The sequence below is a fragment of the Lampris incognitus genome, chromosome 5 (genome assembly GCF_029633865.1).
Source record: "Lampris incognitus isolate fLamInc1 chromosome 5, fLamInc1.hap2, whole genome shotgun sequence".
NCBI classification, from domain to species: Eukaryota; Metazoa; Chordata; class Actinopteri; order Lampriformes; family Lampridae; genus Lampris; species Lampris incognitus.
In genome coordinates this window covers 27,308,888-27,336,395 of record NC_079215.1, presented here as the reverse complement: position 1 = coordinate 27,336,395, position 27,508 = coordinate 27,308,888, and the positions used below count along the sequence as shown (strand labels likewise).

Sequence of the window (27,508 nt, the reverse complement as noted above, 5' to 3'; positions counted from 1 at the left end):
CGCACGCACACACACACACACAAAAGCGCGCACACACGCACACAAACGCGCATACGTGCGCGAAAACATACGACACATCCCCTCTCTCTCTCTCTCTCTCTCTCTCTCTCTCTCTCTCTCTCTCTCTCTCTCTCTCTCTCTCTCTCTCTCTCTCTCTCTCTCTCTCTCTCTCTCTCTCTCTCTCTCCCCCCCATATAACACATACCATTTTTGCATGTGAATGCATGTTTTGATTTTTATTCATCATCTATTTATTTTACTTTCTAAATTATATCGCTTGTATTATGTTAAGCCGAACCACGATGTCACCACGTCGCCGCAAATTCATTTTCTTTTTTTTGTAACCTTCACTTAAATTCATATTCTTTCCTTAAGCTGCGATGCATGGTCTGAAAGGCAAACTCGGAAATTATTCACATTTATGCGTTTTATGGGAATGTTCAAGCGATGGCAACACAATTAATATTGCAGTGATTTTGACAGCTACTTTACAGATTTATTGTTTGGATACGATAGATTTACAGTTATCAATTTGTCAAGTTTTTTTTTTTACACCTGTAAGTGCCTTTCTAAATTCAGGACAGCAAATGAAAACCAATGCACAAACTGTATATGTATATACTATGGGAATAAAATGGCTTTTCTGCATATTTCTTTTTACGTTGTAATTCTTGAGCTATTTGCAAACTCTACTATAAGTTTTTTTTGTACCCCATTGCAGAAACAGATTATTGTTTTAGCCGTGCCATTTATTTATTTTTTTTTCTTAAATAGGCCTATTGACTTTCACTTATATTATCAGCAGTCGCGTTTTGTGCCATTGTGTGCCATCCTGTCACGGGATGCTCTGAACACTTTGTGGCTCGGAATCTCACAGGTCTTTTCAAATCCCCGAAATGCGTATCATGGCTTGTTGACCCTGCGACATGCTTCTCCATTCGTGGCAAAAAATTTATGTGAGAAACACAAATCTGGTCCTGGGAGGAGAGAGAGAGGGAGAGAGAGAGAAAAAAGGAACGGGGATGCCACAAAAAAACACAAAGTTTTGGGCCAGTTTCTCCGGGGCTTTATATGCCTTTTTTTGTTGTATAGGCCATAATTTTGAGCGTAAAGCATGAAAAGTGGGGACAAATGAGCAGCGTTCCCTGATGTGACAAGTCGACGAGTCACAATGGAGCGTGGCCGCTCCCCCGCGGGCAGCCATACTGACACGAGTGTGTCCCACCGTACGGAGAGGGCGCGAGCGTTCGGAGGCCATATGGTTTTTGAATTTTTCTTCACAAATCCAGACAATTTGATGGATCGAGCTAACCCTCCTTTTAAACTGTTTAACTCAGTGGGAACAAAGGGCTATAATGCGTACATAGACTCTCGCTTCACGAGGGCATCTGCGGCTATTAATGTCCAAGTGGCTTTTCTTTTGCCCGCATGGCATTTTGAACAAGTCAATGAATTACAATGAAACTGGCTCCTTTTTGTGTGTAGGCCACTCCGTCTTTCTTCGCTTTCTTTCTTTTTTTTCTTTCTTTTTTTCTGGCCCTGGAATATGTTTGACTTCTGTCCAAGAAGGTTTTCTAAACAAGAAATGTGGCACATTTTGGCGAAAGTGTTTTTCATGTTAAGCAGCTATAGGGAGCCATACAGCGTTTAGATGCCAAAGTCTGCTTAGTGACTCTTTTGTTTGTTTTTGTTTTGGGTTTTTTTTCCCCACCGCCCCAACTCTTTCTTCTCGACCCTCTTTATCTCTTTTGTCTTTAAGGAGTTTAATGAAGCTGAAAACATGATGTGAGAAAGTGTCCAAAAGGGGGGGGGGAATTAACCCTCCTTGTTGAAAGAAGCAGGGTTTTCTGTTTTTTGTTTTTGTTTTTAATTTGTTGTAGGTTTTTGTTGATCCATGATATTTCTGTTGAGATCAACACAGTAAATCGATCTTTACAGAGTCCAAGTCGACCAGAATACACTTTTATATACACAACGTGTTAACGTTTCCTAAAGCAACCCCAGATTTTAATGCATGGTTGAGAAATATTTTAAGTATCAGTAAATCAATTTAATATTGCTTCGGTTCTGCTCTATCCTTTTTATCTCAAATTCCCCCACTCCCAAAATATCGTCTTTGAACGAGGGCGGTCTGGCGTTATAACTCTGCCATTGCTTTGCGCATTATCTTGACTTAATTCAAAAACATAACTGCGCACATTAGCAAAGATACGGTCATACGTATCGAGGCCTTCACATATTCACTCACACTGTGTGCGCGTGCGCGTGCGCGCGCTACCGAGTGCGTTTGTGCACGTATGCATACGCTTGTTCTTAAAATCACTTATTACTCCTCTGTCAGTGTCCTGAAGCCTATTCTGAATAAAGCATATTTATGACGGGGGAAAGTGTTGAGGCAGGCGGACTTTATGGATTTCCCTTGCTTACTTTATGAGGGCTTGTCAGGCGGGCTCAGTGATAAGTAATACTACTACAGTCTGGGAGATCAGCTCGTGGTAATTAATCCCGAGGTCTTAAGTGTATTTCACTATTTCAGTTCAAGATGGGGAAGAAAAAAAATCACTATTTCAATCGTCCGGAAAATTGAAGTTTGATGCATGAGTCCCAGCTGAAACAATGGGGCCACTCCTCTCTCTTCATCTACACTCCCTTTATCTATTTGTCCATTTCTTGCTTTTTTATACACGCACACGCACACACGCACACGCACGCACACACACACACCATATATATATATAAAACCACTTAAAAATAATTATTATCATTAATCATGGGAAAAAACAAATAGCTGTAGGACTACTTTTTTCAGAAAATAAAATTAGCAAAGACGGAAAATCATAAGCTCATTATTATTATTATTATTGTTATATGCCCTCTGATGGCCTGGCGGCCTGTCCAGGGTGTCTCCCTGCCTGCCGCCCAGTGACTGCTGGGATAAGCTCCAGCATCCCCGCGACCCTGAGAGCAGGATAAGCGGTTTTGATAATGGATAGAATGGATGGATATTATCATTAGTATGCTAATAATTTTAATAATTTCAATAACTATGACTCTATTCATTCTAATTGTGCCCACAATGATGTATATTAGAATTCTAATCATGATAATCATCATCTTTATCATCATCCCCCTCATCATCATCAAATACGGCTTTCAATAGATTTAATAAACGATAATTATCAGAAGTATGGCATAGTAGTAGTAGTACTTATAGTAGTAGTGGCAGTAGTAGTAGTAGTAGTAGGCTAGTAGTGGTAATAGTACAAGGAGTAGTAGTAGTAGTAGCTATAGTAGTGGTAGTAGTAATAGTAATAATAGTAGTAGTAGTAGTAATCTAGTAGTAGTAGTAGCAGTGGTAATAGTAGTAGTAGTCGTAGTAGTAGTTAAAGTACTAGTAGAAGGCTAGTACTAGTAGTTATAGTAGTAGTAGTAGTAATAATGATTATAATACTACTACTACAACTACTAATAATAATAATAATGGATTACATTTCTGTAAAAGGCTAGTAGAAGTTATAGTAGTAATAGTAGTAGTAGTAGTAATCTAGTAGTAGTTGAAGCAGTGGTAATAGTAGTAGTAGTAGTAGTAGTAGTAGTAGTAGTAGTAGTAGTAATAATGATTATACTACTACTACTACTACTATTAATAATAATAATAATGGATTACATTTCTGTAAAAGGCTAGTAGAAGTTATAGTAGTAATAGTAGTAGTAGTAGACTAGTAGTGGTAGTAGGAGTAGGAGTAGTAGTACTGGTAATTATAGTAGTAGTAGTAGTAATCTAGTAGTAATCTAGTAGTAGTAGTAGCAGTGGTAATAGTAGTAGTAGTCGTAGTAGTAGTTAAAGTAATAGTAGAAGGCTAGTACTAGTAGTTATAGTAGTAGTAGTAGTAATAATGATTATAATACTACTACTACTAATAATAATAATGGATTATATTTCTGTAAAAGGCTAGTAGAAGTTATAGTAGTAATAGTAGTAGTAGCAGCAGTAGGCTAATAATAGTAGTAGTAGTAGTAGTGGTGGTGGTGGTAGCCTAGTAGCAGTAGGCTAGTAGTAGTAATAGTAGTAGTAGTAGCAGCAGTAGGCTAATAATAGTAATAGTAGTCGTAGTAGTAGGCAAGTAGTAGTAGGAGTAAACCAGTAGTAGTAGTAGTAGTATAAATAGTAGTAGGAATAGTAGTAGGAATAGTAATAGTACTACTACTACTACTACTTTATTCTAAAGTAAATTTGCAATATAAAAAAGTAAATTTACACCCCGTTTATTGTAACGCGACTTTGAGTATTAGAAAAGCGCTATATAAGATTGATTTATTATTATTAGTAGTAGTATTAGGAGGAAAAGTAGTAGGAATAGTAGTAGTAGTAATAGTAATTGTAGTAGTAGTAGTAGTAGTAGTAGTAGTAGTAGTAGTAGTAGTAGTAGTAATCTAGCAGTAGTAGTAGTAGTAGTAGTAGTATAGCCTAAATATTAGCTTAAGAAAGAGCTATTGTATATTACTTGGAATACACGGCCGTCCTGTTGAGGCAGTTAATACCTCAAACTTCAATTTTACGCGCTGTTGAACTAAGCATGTTCCTGACAGAATTGATGTATGTATTAATTTCCTTTAACTGTTGATTAATTAGCCAACGCCGAATGGTTCAGAATGGAACAGTTGGGTTCGAATTTACATATTAATCAAATTCTAGTTGATAGTCCACATGATCTGGACGGTCAAGGTCATGTGATCATTGCTTGGACAGAAACACACTACCAGGGATTCTCTGGCTTGCTGCAGCAGTAGCCTGTCCACTGTATTAAAACCAAACACGCAGAACGAATAAAGTTACTTTCGCTTAAGAGAGTTTGCCTGTTTAGTTTTGTGATGGCAACCTCACACCACAGGCATATCAAAATGCCACTTAAGTGGAAGTTTACTACCAAACCACATGTAGCCCGTGGAATTAGATTTACCACCCGGCTACACACACTATATTGATGATCGTACGAGTGCGCACATTTTTGGCTGCATCTGTATATGCGTGTATGTGGTTTGGGGGGGGGGGTACCTATAGCCTGCACGGGCTGTAGTCCCATTCAGCGCACATAAGGTGAACATTTTGACACACTGTCAGTTGCCGCGGTGACTCATTTTGCCCCAATTCCCCAATAAAGAGTTGGTGCCAAGCCAGATGGTTAAGGCAAAAATAGCGCAATCCATTTTCGATTCGAGTTTGATCGACTCTGTCTGCACGGTATTAACTACATTTTTGTTGACCAATATTCATAACACGGGGTAGACTCACGTGTTATTACGTCAGTTAGACGCTTTTTTGAGTCTTTTGCAGCGTCAGTGATGAGACCAAAATTATGCTGATCAAAAATATGCATAGTGATGGAGGTACGTGCGCAACCGTGCACTTTTCAGCAGACACTTTCGGTAATTTTCAGGTACATGAAGAGGAGGAGGAAAAAGAGACACCTGCTGGTGCTTGTGAGAGAGGTCCGGCCAAGAGTTAACCAGCCATGGTTGCGTGTGTGTGTGTGTGTGTGTGTGTGTGTGTGTGTGTGTGTGTGTGTGTGTGTGTGTGTGTGTGTGTGTGTGTGTGTGTGTGTGTGTGTGTGTATGTGTGTGTGTGTTCTTATGAGAATAGAGAAATTCCACTTCCTTTTTGCTCTTTATCTATCCATCTGTAGGGTCACGATGGCAACAGGGCAAGCAGAGGAACCCAGTCAACCTCTTTACCCAGTGATTTCCTCCAGCTCCTCCTGAGGGATCCCCCAGGCCAGCTGAGAGGTGCAGTCCCTCCCGCTTGCCAACAATACCCTCAGCTGGAGGCGCCCTGTTATCTTTCTCTCTTCAGTCACCTGGGGAGTAGTACCTCGATTTTGTGCCCATGTGTGATGTGCTGCCTCCCCAAAACTTTGGAATTCTCCGAAAAACCGAATAACTAACAGAAGGAGGTGGCGACAGTTTTCAACAAACAGACAGAGGAAGAATCTTCTTTTAGTTTAAATCGATTTTCAATTCAGAATTTGCTTGATTCCGAGAATGTGAATCAAAAAAAGTGACGTCATGTTCTGCCCGTCAAAGCAAATCTCATTAACTTCGGATCGCTACAGTTTGCTGCAGTCTGTAGATAAAAATCAGGTTTACATTTCCATGTCAGCATTGCATATTTATTTTTAGGTCCCTACAAGACAGGCGGTCTGCTTGAGATTAATAATGAAAATGAACTGAGATTCTTATAACCTTATCCTTTTGAGTTGTTATATCATTGTTCATGCTTCACACTATTTTCCTCAATTCTTCATGCTGTACTCTGACCCTAGAAGTAACTTTTTAACAAAGCAGTAGTTCGCCGTTGTGGCTACAGAAACTATCGTCCCAGCTTTAAGACGTTATGCGCACACTGCGCCGTGTTGTGCAGCATTGGTCCTCGCCAATACCGTGCCGACTATCCCACAGCAACGTCATCAATGCTGGCGGTATTTTGAAGAAGTAGCTTAGCGTTTGGTTTTTGTTGTGGTGGTCTGCAAAGCCAGAAAAACGTGCGAAAATCCCAAGTATGGTAAGAATAATTATCATTTAAAACATTGCAAGATCTTTTGTAATGGCCGATACATCATAATAGCAATATAAAGTCTTTTTTTCAAAGTATCTTATGTTTCTTGGTGCCGGTGTGTTCGCGGTTTTTGCTCGGCTATATTGTAAATGTCTCTAATTCAGTATATTTCTGAGTTTAAATAAAGGTTGAATGAACGAACCTCTGAGCATTACCTCTGAGGATTGACGGTTCGCTCGGTACTAGTTAACTAATTATAATTCATCCGTAGTTTCAACACCAACTAATTTGCTGGGTGCAAATGCCACACATCAGCAAACAGACACTATGTTTGTCTTCAGGCTAAAGCAAATGCCAACAAGCCAGATGACCAGGGAGCCCTCTATGCGGGATGCTCCGAGACTGCGCAGACAGAGCTGCTGAATGAATGTGAAGAGCAGTTTGCGCAGCTTGTCAAGGTGAGATGAGGTTTTGATGGGTAGGCTAGATACCAGATTATAGGCAACCAACGTGCCATGAAGCAACGAGTATGCAGGTGTGCCATCCGACCTGTTACGATACCAAGTGATTACACACCGTCTGTCCTGCTCAATCACATTTCTGGTGTTGCCAGTGGTTGGAAAGAAAACCTGCATAACCCTTGATACTCCATGGCACATGGTTGCCTATGTCTGGTCTGTACTTTTCAGCCGTAAATTGTGGGATGTGCTGTGAAGAAAAACTATTTGTTTTTCTGTTACAGCTTCAGAATGAGCTTGTATTGTCTGAACAAGATTTGTGTGAGAATCCACAAGAACAGGTGAGGCAGCAATGATATGATTTCCTGTCCTTGTTTTTCAGCAAAAATACTTTCTATGAGTAGTTCTGCAATATGATCCTAGTGAGTGATATATGTGCTATAATTTATTTTAGACTCAAGTCAAGTGAAATATGTATTCATCACCATAGATCTGTAAAGTTACAGAAATTGTTTTTAACAAGTGTCATTCAGTCAGAAAATGAATAATTAAGGTAACATTGTTGGCTCCTTAAGATGTTTTGTAAAATAAATGCAATTTTTACAACATATAGTTCATTCTGGTTTTATCATATAGTGCCTATAACAAGTTCACAATATCATACAAACTAAATACTTCATTTTACTCCTGCACACAGGGATTTTATACCCTGTTTCCACTCGCCGGGCATTAGCTTGCTGTGGTCATGTTGGTGGAATGTCTTCTTTACAGCTGGTGTCTCACTTTCTTCACATCATAATGAATCATGATGAGTTTGGATTTTAACAAATTTCTGTTCAAGCTAACCATCACTCAACCGTTAAACAGTATACTGTTGTGATCTCAACCTACCATAACAACTCTTACCAAATTAAAAGTATATAAAAATGCTACTTTATTTGTACCAGTGGTCATTTAACCTCTGAATTGTTTTTATTAATATTCTAAATGTTTTTACAGTATTATACTGTATTTGAATTTATATTGACGTCTTAATTCTGCTCCAAGCCTTGATTGTAGTATGTGACAAGCATTGGAATCAAGCATAGGAACAAAAGCCTTTTCAGATGAATCTAAAGGGGCATATGATGAAACCATTAGAAAATCTATGAGGATGCATATTTCTAAGTGCACTGTAGTAGACTTAAGACTTATGACTAGTCCAAGACTACGTTTTAGGCTACTCATAATTTAAGTCTGAAATGTGTAATTAGTTTTAGTTCTACTAATATGTTGTAATTTCTGATAAATTCTAAATAGTTGAATTTAAGATGTATGTTAAGTTTGCACATAACACGTGTGTTAAGTATGCAAATATGCTTGCACTTTTAACACGAAATTACCTTTCATCCCTTAGTCAGTGAATAGACTACTAGAGGTTGAAGCTGAAATGAAGCAGTGGATGTCAGTGGAGCCCAAATGTAAGTATGAAAAAAATAGTCAGATACTGCATCATGTTAGAAAATAAATAACATACATTATGTAATATGAATGAAAATAATAACAATAAACAGTCAACATGATAACAAATGCTAACAAAATATGAATTCTATGATCTCAAAGGGGAACTGCAGAGTTTTTGGCCACTGGTAGTGCTACTGAGCAAAGTGGGTCCCCAGACCTTAACATAATGTTTCATGGTTTTCAAACGCGCGTGTGTGGACATATGTGCATGCCTTGAGCACAGAGATGTCAAATGACATACAAAATACTAACTGGCTGACAAAGGCTAACTGTAATTTTACAGCTGTTAGCTTTTTTTTATGGTCTTGCAGTCGTCTGACAACAAATATAAAGATATATGTCAATGAAAACACCTGTATTGTGTTATTTACTATATTGAAATACAAATAAGTGATCAGAGACTGAATTTAACACAACAGAAGGTTGTCTTCTTAATGTTGTGGGCAAAGGGGAGGACCGATCTTTGCCTTACTAAGATGAAGAGGAAGTATGACTGCCATGCCTGCAACTTAGACGATCAGTCAAATGAAGGGGCAGGCACTTCCTCTCCCAAGTTGCTCCACTGAAATCCCGGTTTTTATTGTGGCTTTCTAAATATTAAAAATAAAAATGTTTTGAACATCTTTAAAAGTAATAACTTGTCAACATTGCTGTGTGGGGTCTAACTGCATACATCTGCATGAGGGAAATTATGACAGTTATAACCAGCCCATGTTTGGTTACATGGAAAACTCTGCAGTTCAGCTTTAACTGAAATATCTAAACAGATTTGTGACACAGTAGCAAGACATTGCCCTCCTTGTTGTTTTTTTTAAATTTTTTTTATCTCATATTCAGGACAAAAAAAGACCTGTTCCAACTTTTCTACCTCATAGGCAACATTGCTAAACAATTTCCCCCCACTGTCATGATTATTTGAAGTTGTAACCCCAGTAATTCTTGTCAAATTCAATTATGAGTATTCAATTATGAGTATTGACGGCACGGTGGCGCAGTGGTTAGCACGGTCACCTCACAGCAAGAAGGTTCTGGGTTCGAGCCCCAGGGTAGTCCAGCCTTGGGGGTTGTCCTCTGGAGTTTGCATGTTCTCCCTGTGTCTGTGTGGGTTTCTTCCGGGTGCTCCGGTTTCCTCCCACAGTCCAAAGACATGTAGGTCAGGTGAATCGGCCTTACTGAATTGCCTCTAGGTATGAATGTGTGTGTATGTCGGCCCTGTGTGATTGCCTGGCGGCCTGCCCAGGGTGTCTCCCCACCTGCCGCCCAATGACTGCTGGGATAGGCGCCAGCCTCCCCGCGACCCTGAGAGCTGGCTAAGCGGTTCGGATAATGGATGGATGGATGGAATTATGAGTATTGTCAGTGCACCACTAATCCTTTAGCAGTCTAAATTATGCAATGTGCATCTAACGTATGAATTTGTTTCTTTAGCTGAACTTTGTTGATTAATGCAATTAATGTTTTTTTTTTCCTTTTCCAGTGTTGGCAACAAATCCTGAAATTTCACTTAATGCTGGAAAGAAGGAGGTACATATGTATAATAGAAGAATTTGTTATAGAGTATAAAGTAATTAGTGAACTTTTTTTTTTTAGCTTAAAACGTATTGGACCTTTGATGGTACAACTGATAAGATGTTTTTCACAACAGCCATATTGACATAAAATAGCAGGTAAACACAGGTCTAATTAAGGAACTTGATTAAGGATCTGTTCCATGGGGTGTCTAGCTGGCGTGGCGGTCTATTCCGCTGCCTACCAACATGGGGATTGGTGGTTTGAATCCCCGTATTACATCCGGTTTGGTTGAGCGTCCTTACAGACACTACAGACACGTTTGGCCGTGTCTGCGGGTGGGAAGCTGGATGTGGGTATGTGTCCTGGTCGCTGCACTACTGCCACCTCTGGTCAGTCGGGGTGCCTGTTTGGGGGGAGGGGGAACTGGGGGGAATAGTGTGATCCTTCCACGCGCTATGTCCCCCTGGCAAATTCCTCACTGTCAGGTGAAAAGAAGAGGCTGGCAACTCCACATGTATCAGAGGAAGCATGTGGTAGTCTGCAGCCCTCCCCGGATTGGCAGAGGGGTTAGAGCAGAGATCGGGACTGTTCGGAAGAGTGGGGTAATTAGCTGGATACAACTGGGGAGAAAAAGCCCCCCCCCCCCCAAAAAAGGATCTTTCCATTTAGTGTTAGCAGAGCCTTTCCAGTGAGCCAACATGCACCATAGCAGCACCTGACTCTGTTTGACCGAACTTTAATTTGTATGATTGGTAACGCCTGGGTTTACCCTATTTCATGTCAAACTGACTGCTGTGAAAAAGTTCTATTGCCCTCATGCTAAATTCAGCAAAACATGACTAACATTTTAGGGAGAAATTTTGTGCTTTCTTACTACCGGGGAAAATGCACATTAAGATCAACCATTGTAATTATCATCCAAAGATGTCAAGACCCATATGACATCAAATGTAGGGCCCACTGTGTTAGACCAGTAAAAAAAATGAGCCAAGTAGAAAAGCAACATCCCAGCATTAGCCAGCTAATATCTCTGGGTGGACTTGGGAGAAGCTGAGGTGTGGTGTTCTAGTACAGCACCACAACCTTCAGCCTGCCCACACCACTATTACTGTCCTCTTGCTCTTTACCTCCTTTTTTTTGTTTTTTGTTTTTTTCAAAAATGTGATTCGGTACTGATGGGCTAAAACCAAGTAATGTCCCCAGGTAAATACATTCTGGTATTGTAATCAGTCTTCTTCTCTTTGTTCTCCACAGATGCTCAGGCTGTGCTCCGAACTTGAAATGATTTCTTCTTGCTGCAAAGCCAAGAGAAATAAACTGCGTGAAACCAAAAAATGGTGACATATCAACTATTACTCTCCAAAGTGGCACAATTTTACTTTGCCTCACAACATGGCAATATTTTTCTGAAGTGCTGAATTAAACAGGCTTTTTTTTTTTTTTTTGATGGGGGGCTCATCCACATGTTGGTATGAATACTTGTAAGTAATGGCTGTGGAATGCTTTTTAAAAAAATTTTTTTTTCAGTGAATTGAAATGGCTGGAGAAACGGAGGGAGCTACTGAGTGCTGCCACTGCTCATGCTGACCAACTCAAAATAGAGAGGGAAAAACTATCTGAAAAAACGTACGTGTGATATCACTTTTATATTTATATTACTCCTTGGGCATTTAACATTTGGGTATGCTTGGGAGCGCATCTGAGAACGTCAATGGAGGGCAGAGGAGTGGGGCTTTAGGGTTTGGTGCAGAAAGAATAAATCAAGAGACACTCACATTTGAGCTATATCCTGAAAATGCAAGAGGCAAAAGTCAAGATATCCTCTTTTCCTATTAAGATTTTAATTGAGAGATAAAAATGAAAGTAGCCTATGTCATGTTTTAATTTAGGCTTCAAGTAGGCCATCACAAAATATGCAAGCTTCTGTTGGAAATACTTTGACCCATCTTTTATACTTGCCAGTCCATTTTAAATGAAGAGGTTTTCGCCACCACTACGAGAGAGGGTGTGTATTAATAGTTAGGAAGCAACCGAGGCATTGAAATTATGTGGAACTTTAGTGAAATTAGGTTTGCTTTACATTGAACATATGGTACTTGACTCAGACAATAACATAGCTAAGTGGGAGCAGATTCATTACGGGAAACATGACAAATTTTGTAAGCAAATTTTGATCAAGTAATGTTGATCCCCATAGGGAAATTCTTTTTTCATATGCCAAACCTGAGAATTTGGTGGTAATTTGCCTAAAATCTCAGACTACAGGTAAACACTAATACATGCTGTACTGTTTATGACCAAATTTTTAACATATAACCTTGCTCACAGCTGTTGAGTTTTGTTCTTTTCCTGGAATTGCCCTAAACATACATTCTTGGCTACAGTAAGCCCAGGCTCAGACTTATGCTTGATGTTAAAATCCTCTTTTTATCTTTTACCTCTAATTAAATCTGTCCAGCCCCTTATTAGAACTGCCTATTTGTGTTTTCAACTATAGGTGCTTTCCAAAACATACGATTCTACAGGAATCTACTTGAGAAAATCCTTCAGAAAAATTGTAATGGTGGCTAAATAATCCAAAGTGATAAATGTAGCATGGCCCACAACAAACCCATCACTGAGTTTGTACTAAAAATCGTTGTACCATTTATTGTTTGTACACACACAAACAGTGAAATCTATTCAAATGTTAATCATTTGTTGACGCGTGTGGTGTGTGCGTGTGTGTGAATATATTTGTATCCCTGACAGTATACTGCAGGACATCAGAAACAACATACAGAAAATGAGAGACTACCAGAACAGCTTAATGGAGACATTGGGATATGTATTGGACACTCACTTTCCTTGCATCGGGGACAAAAAGGTGTAAATACCTACCATGTACAGTATTTCGCAAACACCATTGTTATCACAGCCTATTCTTCACACAGACACTTGTGGAAACATTGTCTTTTGAGTTTTCATCATTCATGTTTATCTTACTTGCTCGGTTTCCTTTGCAGGACACTCCGCATCCATTAAATGAGAATCAGATTTCACTCAATGAAATTCTTGAGGTGGGTTTTGTTTCAATTCACGATAGATGTAAAATTGATAAACGAGCGACTTGTTTTTAGAGTTTAATTTTTTAGCAAGTTTAGCTCACCAATTAATTGGTACTGTAAATTGCCTCCTGACTAATTCACATTTTTTTGTGAGTAATACCAGCAGGCTTCTCTTGGGAAACGTATTTACACATTACATAACTAGTTGTATTCATCGTAAATAAGTGTAAAGAATATCAAAAATGTATCCTTGTCCAAAAGCATTTGCAACTCACTGCATATCATCATGGTTATTAATTCACTTTGCAACCCAGTAGTATTAAACAATCCATACATCACTTCAACGCTACATAGTCCTGTGTAACAAACAAAAATCCCATCAAACTGAACCAAATGCAAACGCACTGTTACTTTGAGAATCCCCTCATCTCAGTCATTACCTGTCTGTCATACCCTCCTAGCGGCTAATGAATAAGGCCGTAGAGACGCCACACGACCCCTACGTGGACATCGATGAGACGTTCTGGCCACCCTATGTAGAGATGCTGCTCCGCTACAGTGTGGCAGTGAGGCACCCAGAAAATAACTTCAAGATGCGCCTGGAGATCTTTGATTAATGGCTGTGGTGGATTGCCCAACTACAGTTACAGTTACCAGTAGCGGAAGTGTCTTATTGTACAGTGCTATCATAATAATGTTGTCTGTACTGTTGCGCTATGAGCTTAACTGTTGTTTAAGCTTGAAAGCCAGTTCGGAATTATTTCATGTATTTTACTGTTAGTGTGCAATGTCAATCTGTGATTTTGCATTTACCCTTTTTGTTTACCAAATTAAGTCAAACATGTTATTGTAAAATACGTTGTATCTAAATACATTTTTAATTATCCCATTTTCACTCCCAATAAATGTAAAACTCCAAACAATGTCGTGGTGTTAATGTGGGGACTGAAATACCAATGTGTGCCTCAGTTCCAGATAACTTGAATTCTCACTATCAGACATAATGTATTTGAAAGTAAAGAGAATAAAACTTTGTACATTTTATTTTTTACGAAATAAAGTTGGTGCCCGTCGTTCAAAGCGTGTCGTCAGCCCGAGACTGTGGGCGGAGAAAGAGGTTCCGGTTCCGGGTATTTTCATATTTGTCTCGGAGCTGTTCCTCCTTCTGACTATGGTCTTTCATTGGAAATTTGCCACGATTGACGAAGATTTTTAATAGATCGCCCGTATCGAAGCCATCGTCACTAAGCTGTTAAAATGACGACTCGTTCAGAGAGAGAGAAGGCCCAAAAACTCAACGAGCAACATCAGGCCATCCTGTCCAAAATGTTACGAGAGGAAGACAACAAGTACTGCGCCGACTGCGAGGCTAAAGGTGCGGTATTTGACCAAACTTGTTCGCGTGGTTTAACGTTAATATATCAACGTAACTCTTTTTTCCGAAATCCAACGCTGGCCTCTATACAGTCAATTTTCCATTTATGTTACCTTGTTAAGCTAAGCTAACTAGCCAACTAGATAGTTGGGTCAGTGGGCAAGTCAGCTGATATCCTCCCTTCCTTGAACTAAGTGGCTAATGCTAAGCTAGCTAGCCGGTTGATTTAAACGAGGCTACTAAGGGATTTTTTTCGCACATTTGTTTCAAAAACCTTTTAACTGTGTAGGCAGTCACTCTGATAAATATTGAGTGCAATTTTTATGCCATGTCATTGTTTTAAGACTAGCCATGTTTCAAGTATTTCCCAAGTCAGTACAAGTTCATGCATGTTTGTCAGCTGCCTCTTGCATATCTCCTTCTCCGCCTTTTCCCCCTTCAGGTCCAAGATGGGCGTCCTGGAACTTGGGTGTATTCATCTGTATCAGGTGTGCTGGAATCCACAGAAATCTAGGCGTGCACATATCCCGAGTTAAATCTGTCAATCTTGACCAATGGACATCAGAACAAATACAGGTAGGCTTGATAGCCCACTTCGTTCTGTTCATAATAGACTTTTAACTGATATCTTATAATAGCCTCGCTTGGAGAGGGATATTGATACGACTGTCTCCTCCAACAATGCATTATTCTAACCTCTTATGATTACCATCATCATTATCAAAAGACACACAACAGGAAATGTATACTACTATGACCTAAATTTGTCTTCTCTACTCATCCCGTTTGTCTTTTCTGTCTTAGAGTATACAGGATATGGGTAACACCAAGGCCAGACAGCTTTATGAAGCCAACCTTCCAGAAAGCTTCAGAAGGCCTCAAACAGACCAGTATCCTTTATTATTAATAGACACACACCAAGCACCCTTGTTTAGATTGTTCTTTATCTATTGTGTTGCATGGTTTTTGCCCCCTTTTCCACTTAACTTTGATCCCAGAGCAGTGGAATTCTTTATCAGGGACAAATATGAGAAAAAGAAGTACTACAGCAAGAATGGGACCAATGGAGGCAGTGTACGCGGCAATCATGTATACTTTAGCATCCTACTTTTATTAATGGGGATCTATATCACTTTTTAAAACAAGTTGTCTTTTTTTGTTTGCTCAAAAAAAAATCCTAGCATATTAAATGCCAAGCTGTCTTTTTTGTTTGCTCACAAAATTTACCTTGCATCTTGAATCAAGAGTTAACTTCTTTTTTTTTAATCCAATCACTTTCTTTCAAATTTCCTTTTGGGCCCTCTGGCTACTCCAGACTCAAATAAAATGAAATGCATTAAATATGTAAATGCATTGCATAGTTAAAAATACCATTTGAATAGCTGAAAAACATGAGCACTCATCAGGCATGTGGTTTTTTCCAAATTTTGACTTTTTTTTTTACATTTTGAGATCATGATGAATCAAACCAAGTCCAAATATATGACAACCATATTTAAATAGATGAATAACCTTAAATGTTGATCCCTTGTATAAATCCTTTTAAAATTGGAAATGGTCCAGCACTGACAGCATTATTGACCATTTAATTTCAGCTTGCCTTAATTTTTTCTTATTTTTTTTTTTAATGCATCTCAAGCCTACTGTTCAAATCCATTTTCTCTTTTATTTGCTAGCCGAAAGAGAAGGATGGCAAGAGAGAAAAGGAGCCAGACAGAGGGAATAAGGTTTCGTCCTACGCAAAGGTAAATATTATAGACTTTCCTTGGTAAGTTCTGATGATGGCATCTGAAAGTTAAAAGGTATATTGAGTATTATTCTGCTGCTTGTAAACACATTTTGAAATGTTGGCCCCTCCTCTCTCGTTCAGCAAGATGCGAAGCCCACAACTCGGTGTTGCTTTTCATTACCATATTCTCCTGTGCTTGCCAACAGTGGAAAGCCGACACCAGATTCACTCTGATTTTGGAGTGAGCCCTGTCTGCTTGGCTTTTGGCCTCACTGTATTTGTTTTTTAGGGGCTGTGACGGTCATTAGGTATCATTTCACCTGTAACGATCTGGCACTGAACTCACAGAACGCTGCAGTTTCAAAGAGTTGCACACACAAGCAGTGCTATTGGTACCGGGCATTGACTGACAAACCCACTGCCAAAATGTTTACACCCAGAAACATCCTGAACATTCAGAAAACAAATACATCCAGAAGGCAGGGTCTTTACTGACACTGATGCAGACTACTAGTAATGATTAACTAGGTACATTTCTGGATAGTTTATGCTATCTCATGGGGGGAATCCTACTTGATGTTCCTTTAATCTGTCTTTTGAACCTCCCTGAATATTTTATGGTTAATTTTAATATCTAAGTAGTGTGTATCTTCTTAACTTCAATTGACTTTGTCTCAATCTTCTTTGTTGAAGAGTGAAGAGTGCCGGCCCGTCCCCAAAATCAGCCCAATGAAGAGTTCAGAGCCCTCTGTCAACCTTCTGGGCCTTGGTGCGTGTCTTTCCCTGCCTCAATGTTTTTTAACTCCTGAAAAGATCCTATTGTTCAAAATGTTTTGGAAATGCCATGAAAATGTGTATCATTTTTTTTTGGTTTGTTTTTTTTCCCAAACCACCTTCTTTTAATGCCAAGCTCAATAGTTGGTCAGTGGAGATATAGCAAAAAACAAGTCCTTATATCTTAAGTTCCGCTTAAGAGCTATAGGTTGCTTAAACAAGACCATTAACATTTCTACTGGCTGACTGACCATCGGCAGCTATTTTCGTAACCATTATTGAATGATGACAGAAATTTGCTGTTTGTCATGGAGAAGTAATGAAACGTAGCAGTTCTATAGGAACCTTACTTTATTGTGTTGCACTAAATATTGTTGTAATGTCTGTTATTTGCTGGTCTGAGAAATTCATATAGTGTTCTGATTGTTGCCAACCTTTTTACATATCCTGCCCTTTCCTCTCCAAGCACATTGTTACAGATTTCAAGAGCCCCATAACAACACTAGCAATTTTTCAACATGGATAACTATGACAAAAAAATGTGATTGCAGTCTCTTCAAGGCACGTTTGACTAATTGTCAGCAGTGTCAATGATTTGGAAAGAATATCCAACACTTAGTTGTGAACTCCATTATCCTTGCTTGTTTGCCTGATATGACTCTTCATCTGTAGAGAGTTAGCAACTGTTGCATCCCTAATTCTAATGGCTCTCATCTCTTCCTCAACATCTACAGTTTATTGCTGTTTTGCATCACAATTGAATAGATTGTTCTTGTTCTCCTTATTTTTACAATTAAAACTACAAGCTCGACAAACGGCCTTTTTTGATGGGAGATTTCCCCACTGCTCCCTTCCCAAATCACCTAACATATTTGCTACTCAACACTATTTTGAATGAGCACAATCATATGAAGTTCTGCTCACCAGAATAGTGATAGGTTTCTCCAAAATACAAAAACAACCACCCTTTTCTCTCATTATCTGACTCTGGTAATGGGTTCAGGGAGCAAGATTAGTTCTTGTCTCTCCCTTTGCCCATTTCTGATTTTACATCAAAAGTGATATGGAGATTAGATATGTTGTGGAGTTTGTATTCTTTCAGTTTACTACTGAAAGCTTAATTGTGCTAAGTAGTTAGGCTAGTTTGATTTTCATTGTAACTCAATGTTTGTAGCTGTATGGGCCAACCTACGGGACATGCTAATGGGCACAAATGCTTGCATCAATTAAAGCAGTTATTTGTATTTGTTTTGTCAACAACTTGTCAATAACTGTCATAGTGACACCCCCCCATTAAAAAAAAGAAGAAGAAGCAAACGCACTAAGGCAGTGGGAACATGTTCAGTTCCATTTCGGCTGTAGTTTTAGTGTATCTGTTTTTGCCACCTGTCAAACCAGTTTTCTCACCTTTCTGCCACAGATGCACCAGCAGCTGTTTCAGCTAACAATGGTAGCACAAGCACAACTCAGAACAACAACGACCTGGACATATTTGGACCTATGGTATCCAACCCCCTCCCCTCATCCAACCCTTCTGCTCAGTTTACTCAGGTAAAACCAAGAAATAATGATGATGATAAACTTTAATTCAGTACATTTCGATATCTCTTACAAAGTTTTACAAAATAGTATACTTGAGCACAGTTCAGCTAAAGTACTTGTATTTCTGAATGTTGCTGACCCTCACTTGTATAACTACAGTATACTGGACCATTTGTGGACCTTTTGTGAGTCACAGTTTGCTGGATTATTTATAACTCGTGCTCTGTCAGAGCATCAGACAAGTAGGAAATATAAATAGTTAAGTCTATTTTTTTTAATCTATTGTCATATGGTTCTTGATTCCAGTCCAGCTGATCAGTGAATCAGAAACCTGGTATCGATTTCCTTTACTCTTTCTTCCTTCAGGCTAACTCCAGTAACCCCACCAGTACCCCAACACAAGCTCCGGCAGGAGGGGCAGTAGCAGTGGGGGTCAGCTCAGGGTCATGTCAGGGAGAGCTTGACTTGTTCAGCGATAATGGTGCCAGCAGCAAAGGGGATGATGTAGCCAAGAAGCCGCTTTCCAAGGACTCCATCCTGTCCCTCTATGGAACTAGCAGTATGTCCCAGCAAACCCCCGCTGGTAAGGACATGCTTGTTTAAGATTTTACACAGACGTGTTTCTTTGAGAATAATCTTGATCGGTTAGAAACCTTTTCCTTCTTAGTCCATGAGTTTGACACCTTTAACAAAGATTGTAAAGGATAGAAGATGAGGCTGGTATATTCTTGGGATTATTATAGGGGCTGTCATAGTGGTACCATTTTTACGACAGCCTAACTAGCTTTTATTGGTATCCTGTATTACGGTTTTTCACCACTAAGTGTGGTAGGTGGCCTTTCCTATAATGTATTGTAATTGTGTGTTTATAATTTGGTACAAGCAAGCAGCGTCACATGGCTATACAGTAACAACTCTTTCATTCTGATGTTGGTTAGTGATTTAACACTTGAAGCTCATTTTTGCATGGATGTATTCATTTGTCCATATCTTCAACCATCATCGCTGGTTCAATAATGCACATTTTGCATTTTATGATTACAAAATGTGGTGTGTGAAATTCGTAACCCATGTTGGACATAAATTACAAAAACCACCCTGATAAGATGACCCCAGAAATGTAGGCTTCTTCCAACAATTTATGGGACTATGGGAATAACTTCTCCAAAATGAAGGGTTGCTTCCCAGCCCTGCTGCCCAGTCTCAATCTAGAGATTTATAGCTTTAAGGTTTGAGTCTCAAAAGGAGAATCACATGGTTAGTTTTTTCAATCTAAGGTTTATTGATTCTCAAAACGAAAATCACATGGTTAGTTTTTTCAATCTAGAGAGCTAACTGAATGTGAATGTAATAAGAGACTCGTGTCTACACCTTAATGTGAAGAAAAATGGTCGATAAGTTCCTCATGAAGAAGAAATCCAGAACCCTCAAACCGGATAGCTATATCTCTGATGACAGCCCTCATATACCTTGGTATTCTCATTCCAACTTTTCTTTTATAAAATAGGCCCAAAAAAGGGCAAAAATACCTAAATTTAATTTTAGGTGAATAAGAAACTGTTAAACCATGGAACCATGGATGCTGTGAAATATTTTAACGCACTGATTTGCCCCCACTGGATGATTTGCTTGGCCAGCTAGACTTCAAGCATCGAGAGGAACATTAAAACCCACCTTAGGATATTTCATTTATGTATTTGTTTATTTTATTTTTTTAACTTATGTGAATTTTTATCCGTTGCCTGGTCCTCGTGTGAGTCTGCATGCAAGGCCAGACGAGGGTGACAGTGTGCATCTCTTGCCCATGTACTGCTCTGTATATTGTCTCTGACATACCGATGATTGCCACTTGTCTGTGAGTATGTGTATGGTCTGGGTAGATTGTAAAACTGAATTGCCCTTTTAGGATAAATAAAGTTGTCGGAATCTGAAAAAACCCATTCAAGGTGTTTACTAAACAGGCATTTAAAATGCTTGATAGAAAACTTTAACGTCAATGCCACGCAGTATTCCCTTCAAGTATGACTGTATGAGCCTGATATAATCCAGTGACATTTACAGATGCCTATCTTGGCTTTTCTGCAGGTTGGCCCTTCCCGTTTTCCACCAGCATGGAACTGGTTCTGTTCCAGTTCACGCACCTAATTTTTAACGGTTCAGAGCATTTCGACCAAAATTAAATTGATTTGGAACCCTAAAAGTTGGTTCCCAGCTGGAACCAAAAAATAGTAGGACCTGAAGTGGGAACTGTGTTGACATCTGTGGGTGTGTCATATTCTAGGCTGGAAAGAGAGATGGAGAAGGCAACAATGGAGAAGTAAAGTGAGAAATCATTGGGGGGGGGGAAAAGCGTGCAGTCGTCTGCCAATGAAACCCAAAGCTTGGTGATGATTTTGTCATCTCTCAAGTTTCAGAAAATGCTCAAGAGTAGCACAAGAGAGTAAGCTGTATGCTCAACTAGTCAAAGAGTTGGCCAAGGCACACTCAAACTCCAAAACAAATAATAAACTACAAACTTCTTTCAGATGCAGGTGCAACGAAAACTTGATTTCTCTGGGATGGGGTGCTAATTAAAATAAATCATATTTAAAAATCACTATCAAACTGATGTAAAAATCGCACACCCAAGTTCTTTTTGATATGCTTCTTTATTAGTCTTTGACTAAAGAAGCATATTAAAAAGAACTCCTTGGGTGTGCGATTTTTTTTTTTTACATTAGTTTAATGGTGATTCTAAAATAAACTGCACAGTGCAATGCTCTCCATTGATGATGTATCCTTGATTACAATGGCTCAAAACTGATGGAAACACTGGCAGGTTCACTAAATTGCACCAAAGTTCCAAGAATCTTGAACAGAGCAGGTTCAAGAACCAGAGCTAATTTGGTGGAAAGGGGTTATTAGTGATTCTTTTTTTTAAAAATATTTTTTTTAATAAAGCAGAATTCAAAGCAACAGATCCACAAGATCTATCCTGACAGGTGTCTGTCATCCTACTGAGAAAAAAATCCCTTCCTCCAGCCTGCTTTCTCACTGAGAGCCACATATATTTGGAATATGTAGCATTCATACACAACAGTACAAAATAGTACACACATTTAAAATACATGCACAACAGTACAACATACAATATTTTCAGACGCAAAGTAAAAGTATAGTGCATGGACAATCCAGTGCGGGAATGACCCTTGATACAATATTATAACACCCCTCTCCATAAACAATTTTTTTTTTAAATCCTGCTTTTTTACTCCTACTGAAGTGCTCCAAAAGTGGCATGTTCCTACTTCCTTTCATGTCTCTCACCTGGTTATTTTAATTATAATTTGCAGTTATTATCAAGCCGCAGGGATTACAGTAAAAATGTCCAAATGGTTGACACTGGCCAGTTTACCTTTTTTGAGGTTGATTAATCTGTATGGGCTCTGTTTAGATAAACAAATGAAAATTTGAAGCCAAAAATGTAATATTAAGATGATGCTGATAACTGATATTAAGTTGCTGGTCCAAATCTTTGCATTTCCTCAATCCCTTGTTTGACCTTTTTGTTGCATGGTGATATCCCTCTTACGTGGTTCTCTTTCACAAGTTAAAGTAATTTACTGCATAGGTCACTGTCGTTTTATCCATCATATAGATGCAAATCCATGCACACAGCATGTAATGCCTGACACAAACCAGGTTTTTAAGCTTTCTGGGGCCTGCACTACACCTTCCACTGCAAAATGTTAAAGGGAAATGTCACAGATTGTTTTGTGTATGTGCAATCCGTACCGACGAGTAATGTGGTCGATTGAAGAAAAAGAAAATCTCACTATGTTACTACTACTACTACTACTACTTTCGGCTGCTTCCGTTAGGGGTCACCACAGCGGATCATCCGTTTCCATTTCTTCCTGTCTTCTGCATCTTCCTCTGTCACACCAGCCACCTTCATGTCTTCCCTCACCACATCCATAAACCTCCTCTTTGGCATTCCTCTTTTCCTCTTCCCTGGCAGCTCCATATTATTATCATTCTCCCAATATACCCAGCATCTCTCCTCCACACATGTCCAAGCCATCTTAAGCTTGCCTCTTTTGCTTTGTCTCCAAACCGTCCAACTTGAACGGTCCCTCTAATATGATTGTTCCTAATCCTGTCCTCTTTCGTCACTCCCAGTGAAAATCTTAGCATCTTCAACTCTGCCACCTCCAGCTCCGCCTCCTGTCTTTTCATCAGTGCCACTGTCTCCAAACCATATAACATAGCTGGTCTCACAACCAACTTGTAAACCTTCCCTTTAACTCTTGCTGGTACCCTTCTGTCACAAATCACTCCTGACACTCTTTTCCACCCCACTCCACCCTGCCTGCACTCTCTTCTTCACCTCTCTCCTGCACTCCCTGTTACTTTGGACAGTTGACCCCAAGCATTTACAGTCATATGCCTTCATCACCTCCACTCCTTGCATCCTGACCATTCCACTGTCTTCCCTCTCATTCACGCATAGGTATTCCGTCTTGCTCCTACTGACTTTCATTCCTCTTCTCTCCAGTGCATACCTCCACCTCTCCAGGCTCTCCTCAACCTGCACCCTACTCTCGCTACAGACCATAATGTCATCCACGAACATCATCGTCCATGGAGACTCCTGCCTGATCTTGTCCGCCAACCTGTCCATCACCATTGCAAACAAGAAAGGGCTCAGAGCCAATCCTTGATGTAATCCCACCTCCACCTTGAACCCATCTGTCATTCCAACCGCACACGTCACCATTGTCACACTTCCCTCATACATATCCTGCACCACTCCTACATACTTCTCTGCAACTCCCGACTTCCTCATACAATACCACACTTCCTCTCTCAGCACCCTGTCGTATGCTTTCTCTAAATCTACAAAGACACAATGCAACTCCTTCTGGCCTTGTCTATACTTCTCAATCAACATTCTCAAAGCAAACATCGCATCTGTGGTGCTCTCCCGTGGCATGAAACCATACTGCTGCTTGCTAATCGTCACCTCTCCTCTTAACTTAGCTTCTATTACTCCTTGCCATATCTTCATGCTGTGGCTGATCAACTTTATACTGTAGTTGTTACAGTTCTGCACATCGCCTTTGTTCTTGAAAATCGGTACCAGTATGCTTCTTCTCCACTCCTCAGGCATCCTCTCATTTTCCAAGATTGTGTTAAACAATCTAGTTAAAAACCCCACTGCCATCTCTCTTAAACATCTCCATTCCTCCACAGGTATGTCATCAGGACCAACTGCCTTTCCACTCTTCATCCTCTTCATAGCTGCCCTCACTTTCTCCTTGCTAATCCACTGCACTTCCTGATTCACTATCCCTACATCATCCACCCTTCTCTCTCTCTCATTTTCTTCATTCATCAGCCCCTCAAAGTACTCCTTCCACCTTCTCAGCACACTTTCCTCGCTTGTGAGTACATTTCTATATCTATCCTTGATCGCCCTAACTTGCTGCACATCCTTCGCAGCTCGGTCCCTCTGTCTAGCCAATCGGTGCAAGTCCTTTTCTCATTCCTTAGTGTCTAACCTGTTATACAACTCACGATGCGCCTTTTCCTTTGCCTTTGCCACCTCTCTCTTTGCTTTACACTGCGTCTTCTTGTACTCCTGTCTACTTCCTTCATCTCTCTGACTATCCCACTTCTTCTTTGCCAACCTCTTCCTCTGTATAATTAGCTGTACTTCCTCATTCCACCACCAAGTCTCCTTGTCTTCCTTCCTCTGTCCTGATGACACACCAAGTACCTCCCTCACTATTTCTGCAGTGGTTGCCCAGCCATCCTGCAACTCTTCACTACCACCCAGTGCCGGTCTTAACTCCTCCCTGAACTCCACACAACAGTCGTCTTTCTTCAACTTCCACCATTTGATCTTTGGCTCTGCCTTCACTCACTTCCTCTTCTTGGTCTCCAGAGTCATTCTACAGACCACCATCTGATGCTGCCTGGCTACGGTCTCCCCTGTCACTACCTTGCAATCTCCAATCCCTTTTAGATCCCACCTTCTACATAAGATATAGTCCACCTGTGTGCACTTTGCTCCACTCTTGTACGTCACCCTGTGTTCCTCCCTCTTCTTGAAATATGTATTCACCACAGCCATTTCCACCCTTTTTGCAAAATCCACCACCATCTGTCCTTCCACATTTCTCTCCTTGACACAATACCTACCCATCACCTCTGTTCCCTTCACCAACATGTCCATTGAAGTCCGCTCCAATCACCACTCTCTCCTCCTTGGGTACCCTCTCCACCACGTCATCCAACTCACTCCAGAATTCTTTTCTCTTCCATCTCACACCCAACTTGCGGGGCATTGCACTGATAACATTCAGCAATACACCGTCGATTTCCAGCTTCATACTCATCACTCTGTCTGACACTCTTCACCTCCAGCACACTCTTGACATACTCTTCCTTCAGAATTACCCCTACCCCATTTCTCCTCTCATTCGCACCATGGTAGAAGAGTTTGAACCCACCTCCGTTACTCCTGGCCTTACTCCCCTTCCACCTAGTCTCTTGCACACACAGTATGCCTACCTTTCTTCTTTCCATCATATCAGCCAACTCTCTCCCTTTACCAGTAATAGTGCCAACATTCAAAGTTCCGACTCTCACCTCCACACTCCTACCTTCCCTCCTCTCTCGCTGCCTCTGGACATTTCTGCCCCCTCTCCTTCTCCTTCACCCAACAGTAGCATGGTTTCCACCGGCAACCTGCTGGTTAACCGTACGGTGGAGGTCGTTGGTAACCCGGGCTTCGACCGATCCTGTATGGAAATCTTATTTATGATCCGGATATTTGATTTGGCAAAGATTTTACACCGGATGCCCTTCCTGACGCAACCCTCTCCATTTATCCGGGCTTGGGCTCGGCACGAAGAATGCACTGGCTTGTGCATCCTTAGTGGCTTGGGTTAAAATCCTCACTATGTTGATGGGAGAAATTGGCATTCGCCTGCTCAGTCTTTCCCACAGTGCCTACACACATATCAGAATGCATTGCACGTAAGCCTCTATTGTAGTCCAAATGCCATTTCGCTACTGCCGCAGAGACGCAGAAACAATCGGGGACACCTGCAGGTGTTTTTCATGTGCAATCCCTGTTGCAGATAGCCAGAAATAAGGTTGAAAATCGGTGAATTTTACCTTTAAATTAACTATTTTCGTTATATAATACTTTTTCTCTGTTTTTTGCATTTCTTCCCTGTTGATCAGCTGGCATGTTCATGGGTCCCTCTCAGATGCAGTTCCCTGTCCAAGCCACTGCCTGCTACCAGGCCTTCCCTGGCATGGGGACGGCTATGCCTCCCACCACAGTCATGGGTGCCATGATGGCTCAGAGTGGGGCAGCCATGATGGGGCCTAACTCTGGTGTGATGGTTGGCATGACAATGCCCAATGGGTTCATGGGGAGTGCCCCCAACACAAGTGTGATGGGCATGGCACCCCGAATGATGGGACCACAAGGTGGAACCATGCCTGCGGGCATGGTACCTGCTCAGGGCATGTACGCTATCCAACCTGGGCAGCAAGCTCAGTGGAACATGAGTCAGGTATGGAGAAGTTAAACCTCCACTGGTATGTTGATGTACTAATTACCCAAGTAAAAATTTGATCACAGTGTTAACTTCTCTCTCTTCCACCCTCAGATGAACCAGCAGATGTCAGGGATGACTCTTAATGGTGCTGGAGGACAGATGGCTTTTGGCCAACCTACCTCAGCTATGGGTGGTTGGGCAGCCAATGCTTCTGGCCAGACCCTCAGCACACAGCTATGGAAGTGAGCCTTTGAAGAGTCAGTGATTGGAAAAGTAAGAGGAGTGGTTGTAATTGGTGAAAAACAAATCTTGCGTATCTCTGAAGCCCACTATGAACTGATGCCCATTTCCAGCATTGACCATTCCCCTGAAGATGAAAACTTTTTTTTTCTCTTTCTCTCTGTCTCTCTATTTCTCTCTATTGTGTGAGTGAATTGGGAGTCATACATCTTTAATGGTCAGCAGTTTCTGCTCATCATCTGGTTTTTGAACATACATTTTATTTTCCTTTTTTTGGAAAAAAAACAACAAAACAAGGTAGACTCTCCCAAAAAGACCATCAACATATCAGAAAAGCTGCAGGACCAGTTGCACAAGCTTTTATTGTATCACTGTATCATTATAAAATTATGGAAAATTTAAAATGAATAGTATTTAAAGGGAGATTTAAAGATATGACTATCATGTCTTGACAATAGTGCTCCCGAATGTACAGCGCTGTATAACCTTTTAAGTACCTGTGGTTCCCCTGTAAAAAAATAAAATAAAGTATATTAATCCAATGGTATGATTTTGTTGAGTCTTTTAATTAGCTGCTGTTTTTATGGTCCGAATGTGATGGACCTCTAAAGCCTAATCATTTTTAATTTTGCTTGAACACTGAATCCAGATGAAGTCTTGAGAGCCAGGAAATGACATCACTGTAAAGGTCTACTCTGTTACTAATGGGCAACGTATCTGGTCTCACCTGCCAACTTTGATCCTTTTACCTTAACACTTTTCTCATGAACAAAGCTCAATACGGCTAGATGGCCGGATCGTATTACAAATACTTAACCATTTGCAAAGCCTCTTTCAAATCTAATCAATGAAATCTTTATCAGTGTTATAATCAACTGGTAGCCCATGTAAGGATGCTTTCTTTATTCATGCTAAAAGTCTAGCTCACTTTGTAGTGGTAGAGGTTTTGACCCCTTATGTTCAAGCAATAGATTCAAGCCAGAATGTTTCGATGAATCAAGTTTAAGATTCACGGCAAGAAGTTCTTGGGTTCGAGCCCCGGGATAGTCCACCCTTGTGGGTCGTTCCTCTGTGTGGAGTTTGCATGTTCTCCACTGGTCTGCGTGGGTTTCCTCCTACAGTCCAAAGACATGTCGGTCAGGTGAATTGGCCATACTAAATTGTCCCTACGTGTGGATGTGTCAGCCCTGTGATGAACTTGTGGCCTGTACAGGGT

The 27,508-nt window shown here is 40.4% G+C and overlaps 2 protein-coding genes across 3 annotated transcripts; both read left to right on the top strand.

Moving 5' to 3' along the window:
- The first annotated feature begins 6,499 nt into the window (after window positions 1–6,499).
- On the top strand, window positions 6,500–13,996 carry cenpk (centromere protein K). Its single transcript, XM_056281023.1, has 10 exons — window positions 6,500–6,559; window positions 6,895–7,011; window positions 7,296–7,352; window positions 8,408–8,471; window positions 9,992–10,038; window positions 11,281–11,363; window positions 11,554–11,652; window positions 12,778–12,892; window positions 13,032–13,085; window positions 13,535–13,996. Exons 1-10 carry the CDS (start codon window positions 6,557–6,559, stop codon window positions 13,688–13,690), a joined length of 795 nt encoding a protein of 264 aa, XP_056136998.1. The 5' UTR covers window positions 6,500–6,556; the 3' UTR covers window positions 13,691–13,996.
- A 190-nt stretch (window positions 13,997–14,186) lies between these two features.
- Window positions 14,187–26,829, top strand: LOC130112698 (stromal membrane-associated protein 1-like). Of its 2 annotated transcripts, none has more exons than XM_056280162.1 (10): window positions 14,187–14,448; window positions 14,891–15,024; window positions 15,253–15,338; window positions 15,447–15,522; window positions 16,125–16,193; window positions 16,871–16,946; window positions 18,372–18,502; window positions 18,860–19,076; window positions 25,730–26,067; window positions 26,164–26,829. In XM_056280162.1, exons 1-10 carry the CDS (start codon window positions 14,331–14,333, stop codon window positions 26,296–26,298), a joined length of 1,380 nt encoding a protein of 459 aa, XP_056136137.1. In that variant the 5' UTR covers window positions 14,187–14,330; the 3' UTR covers window positions 26,299–26,829. The 2 variants fall into 2 exon arrangements, with proteins under 2 accessions (XP_056136137.1, XP_056136136.1); XM_056280161.1 differs by having other exon boundaries at window positions 15,447–15,537.
- The last annotated feature ends 679 nt before the right edge of the window (window positions 26,830–27,508 follow it).

Bases quoted from the DNA above. Each gene is read 5' to 3' on its own strand.
- cenpk (XM_056281023.1), top strand. The intron at 8,472-9,991 runs GTAAGTATGAAA...TTCCTTTTCCAG, and splicing joins GATGTCAGTGGAGCCCAAAT to TGTTGGCAACAAATCCTGAA. The intron at 12,893-13,031 runs GTGTAAATACCT...TTTCCTTTGCAG, and splicing joins CTTGCATCGGGGACAAAAAG to GACACTCCGCATCCATTAAA.
- LOC130112698 (XM_056280161.1), top strand. From the start codon at position 14,331: ATGACGACTCGTTCAGAGAGAGAGAAGGCCCAAAAACTCAACGAGCAA. The intron at 18,503-18,859 runs GTAAAACCAAGA...TTCTTCCTTCAG, and splicing joins CTTCTGCTCAGTTTACTCAG to GCTAACTCCAGTAACCCCAC. The intron at 19,077-25,729 runs GTAAGGACATGC...CCTGTTGATCAG, and splicing joins GTCCCAGCAAACCCCCGCTG to CTGGCATGTTCATGGGTCCC.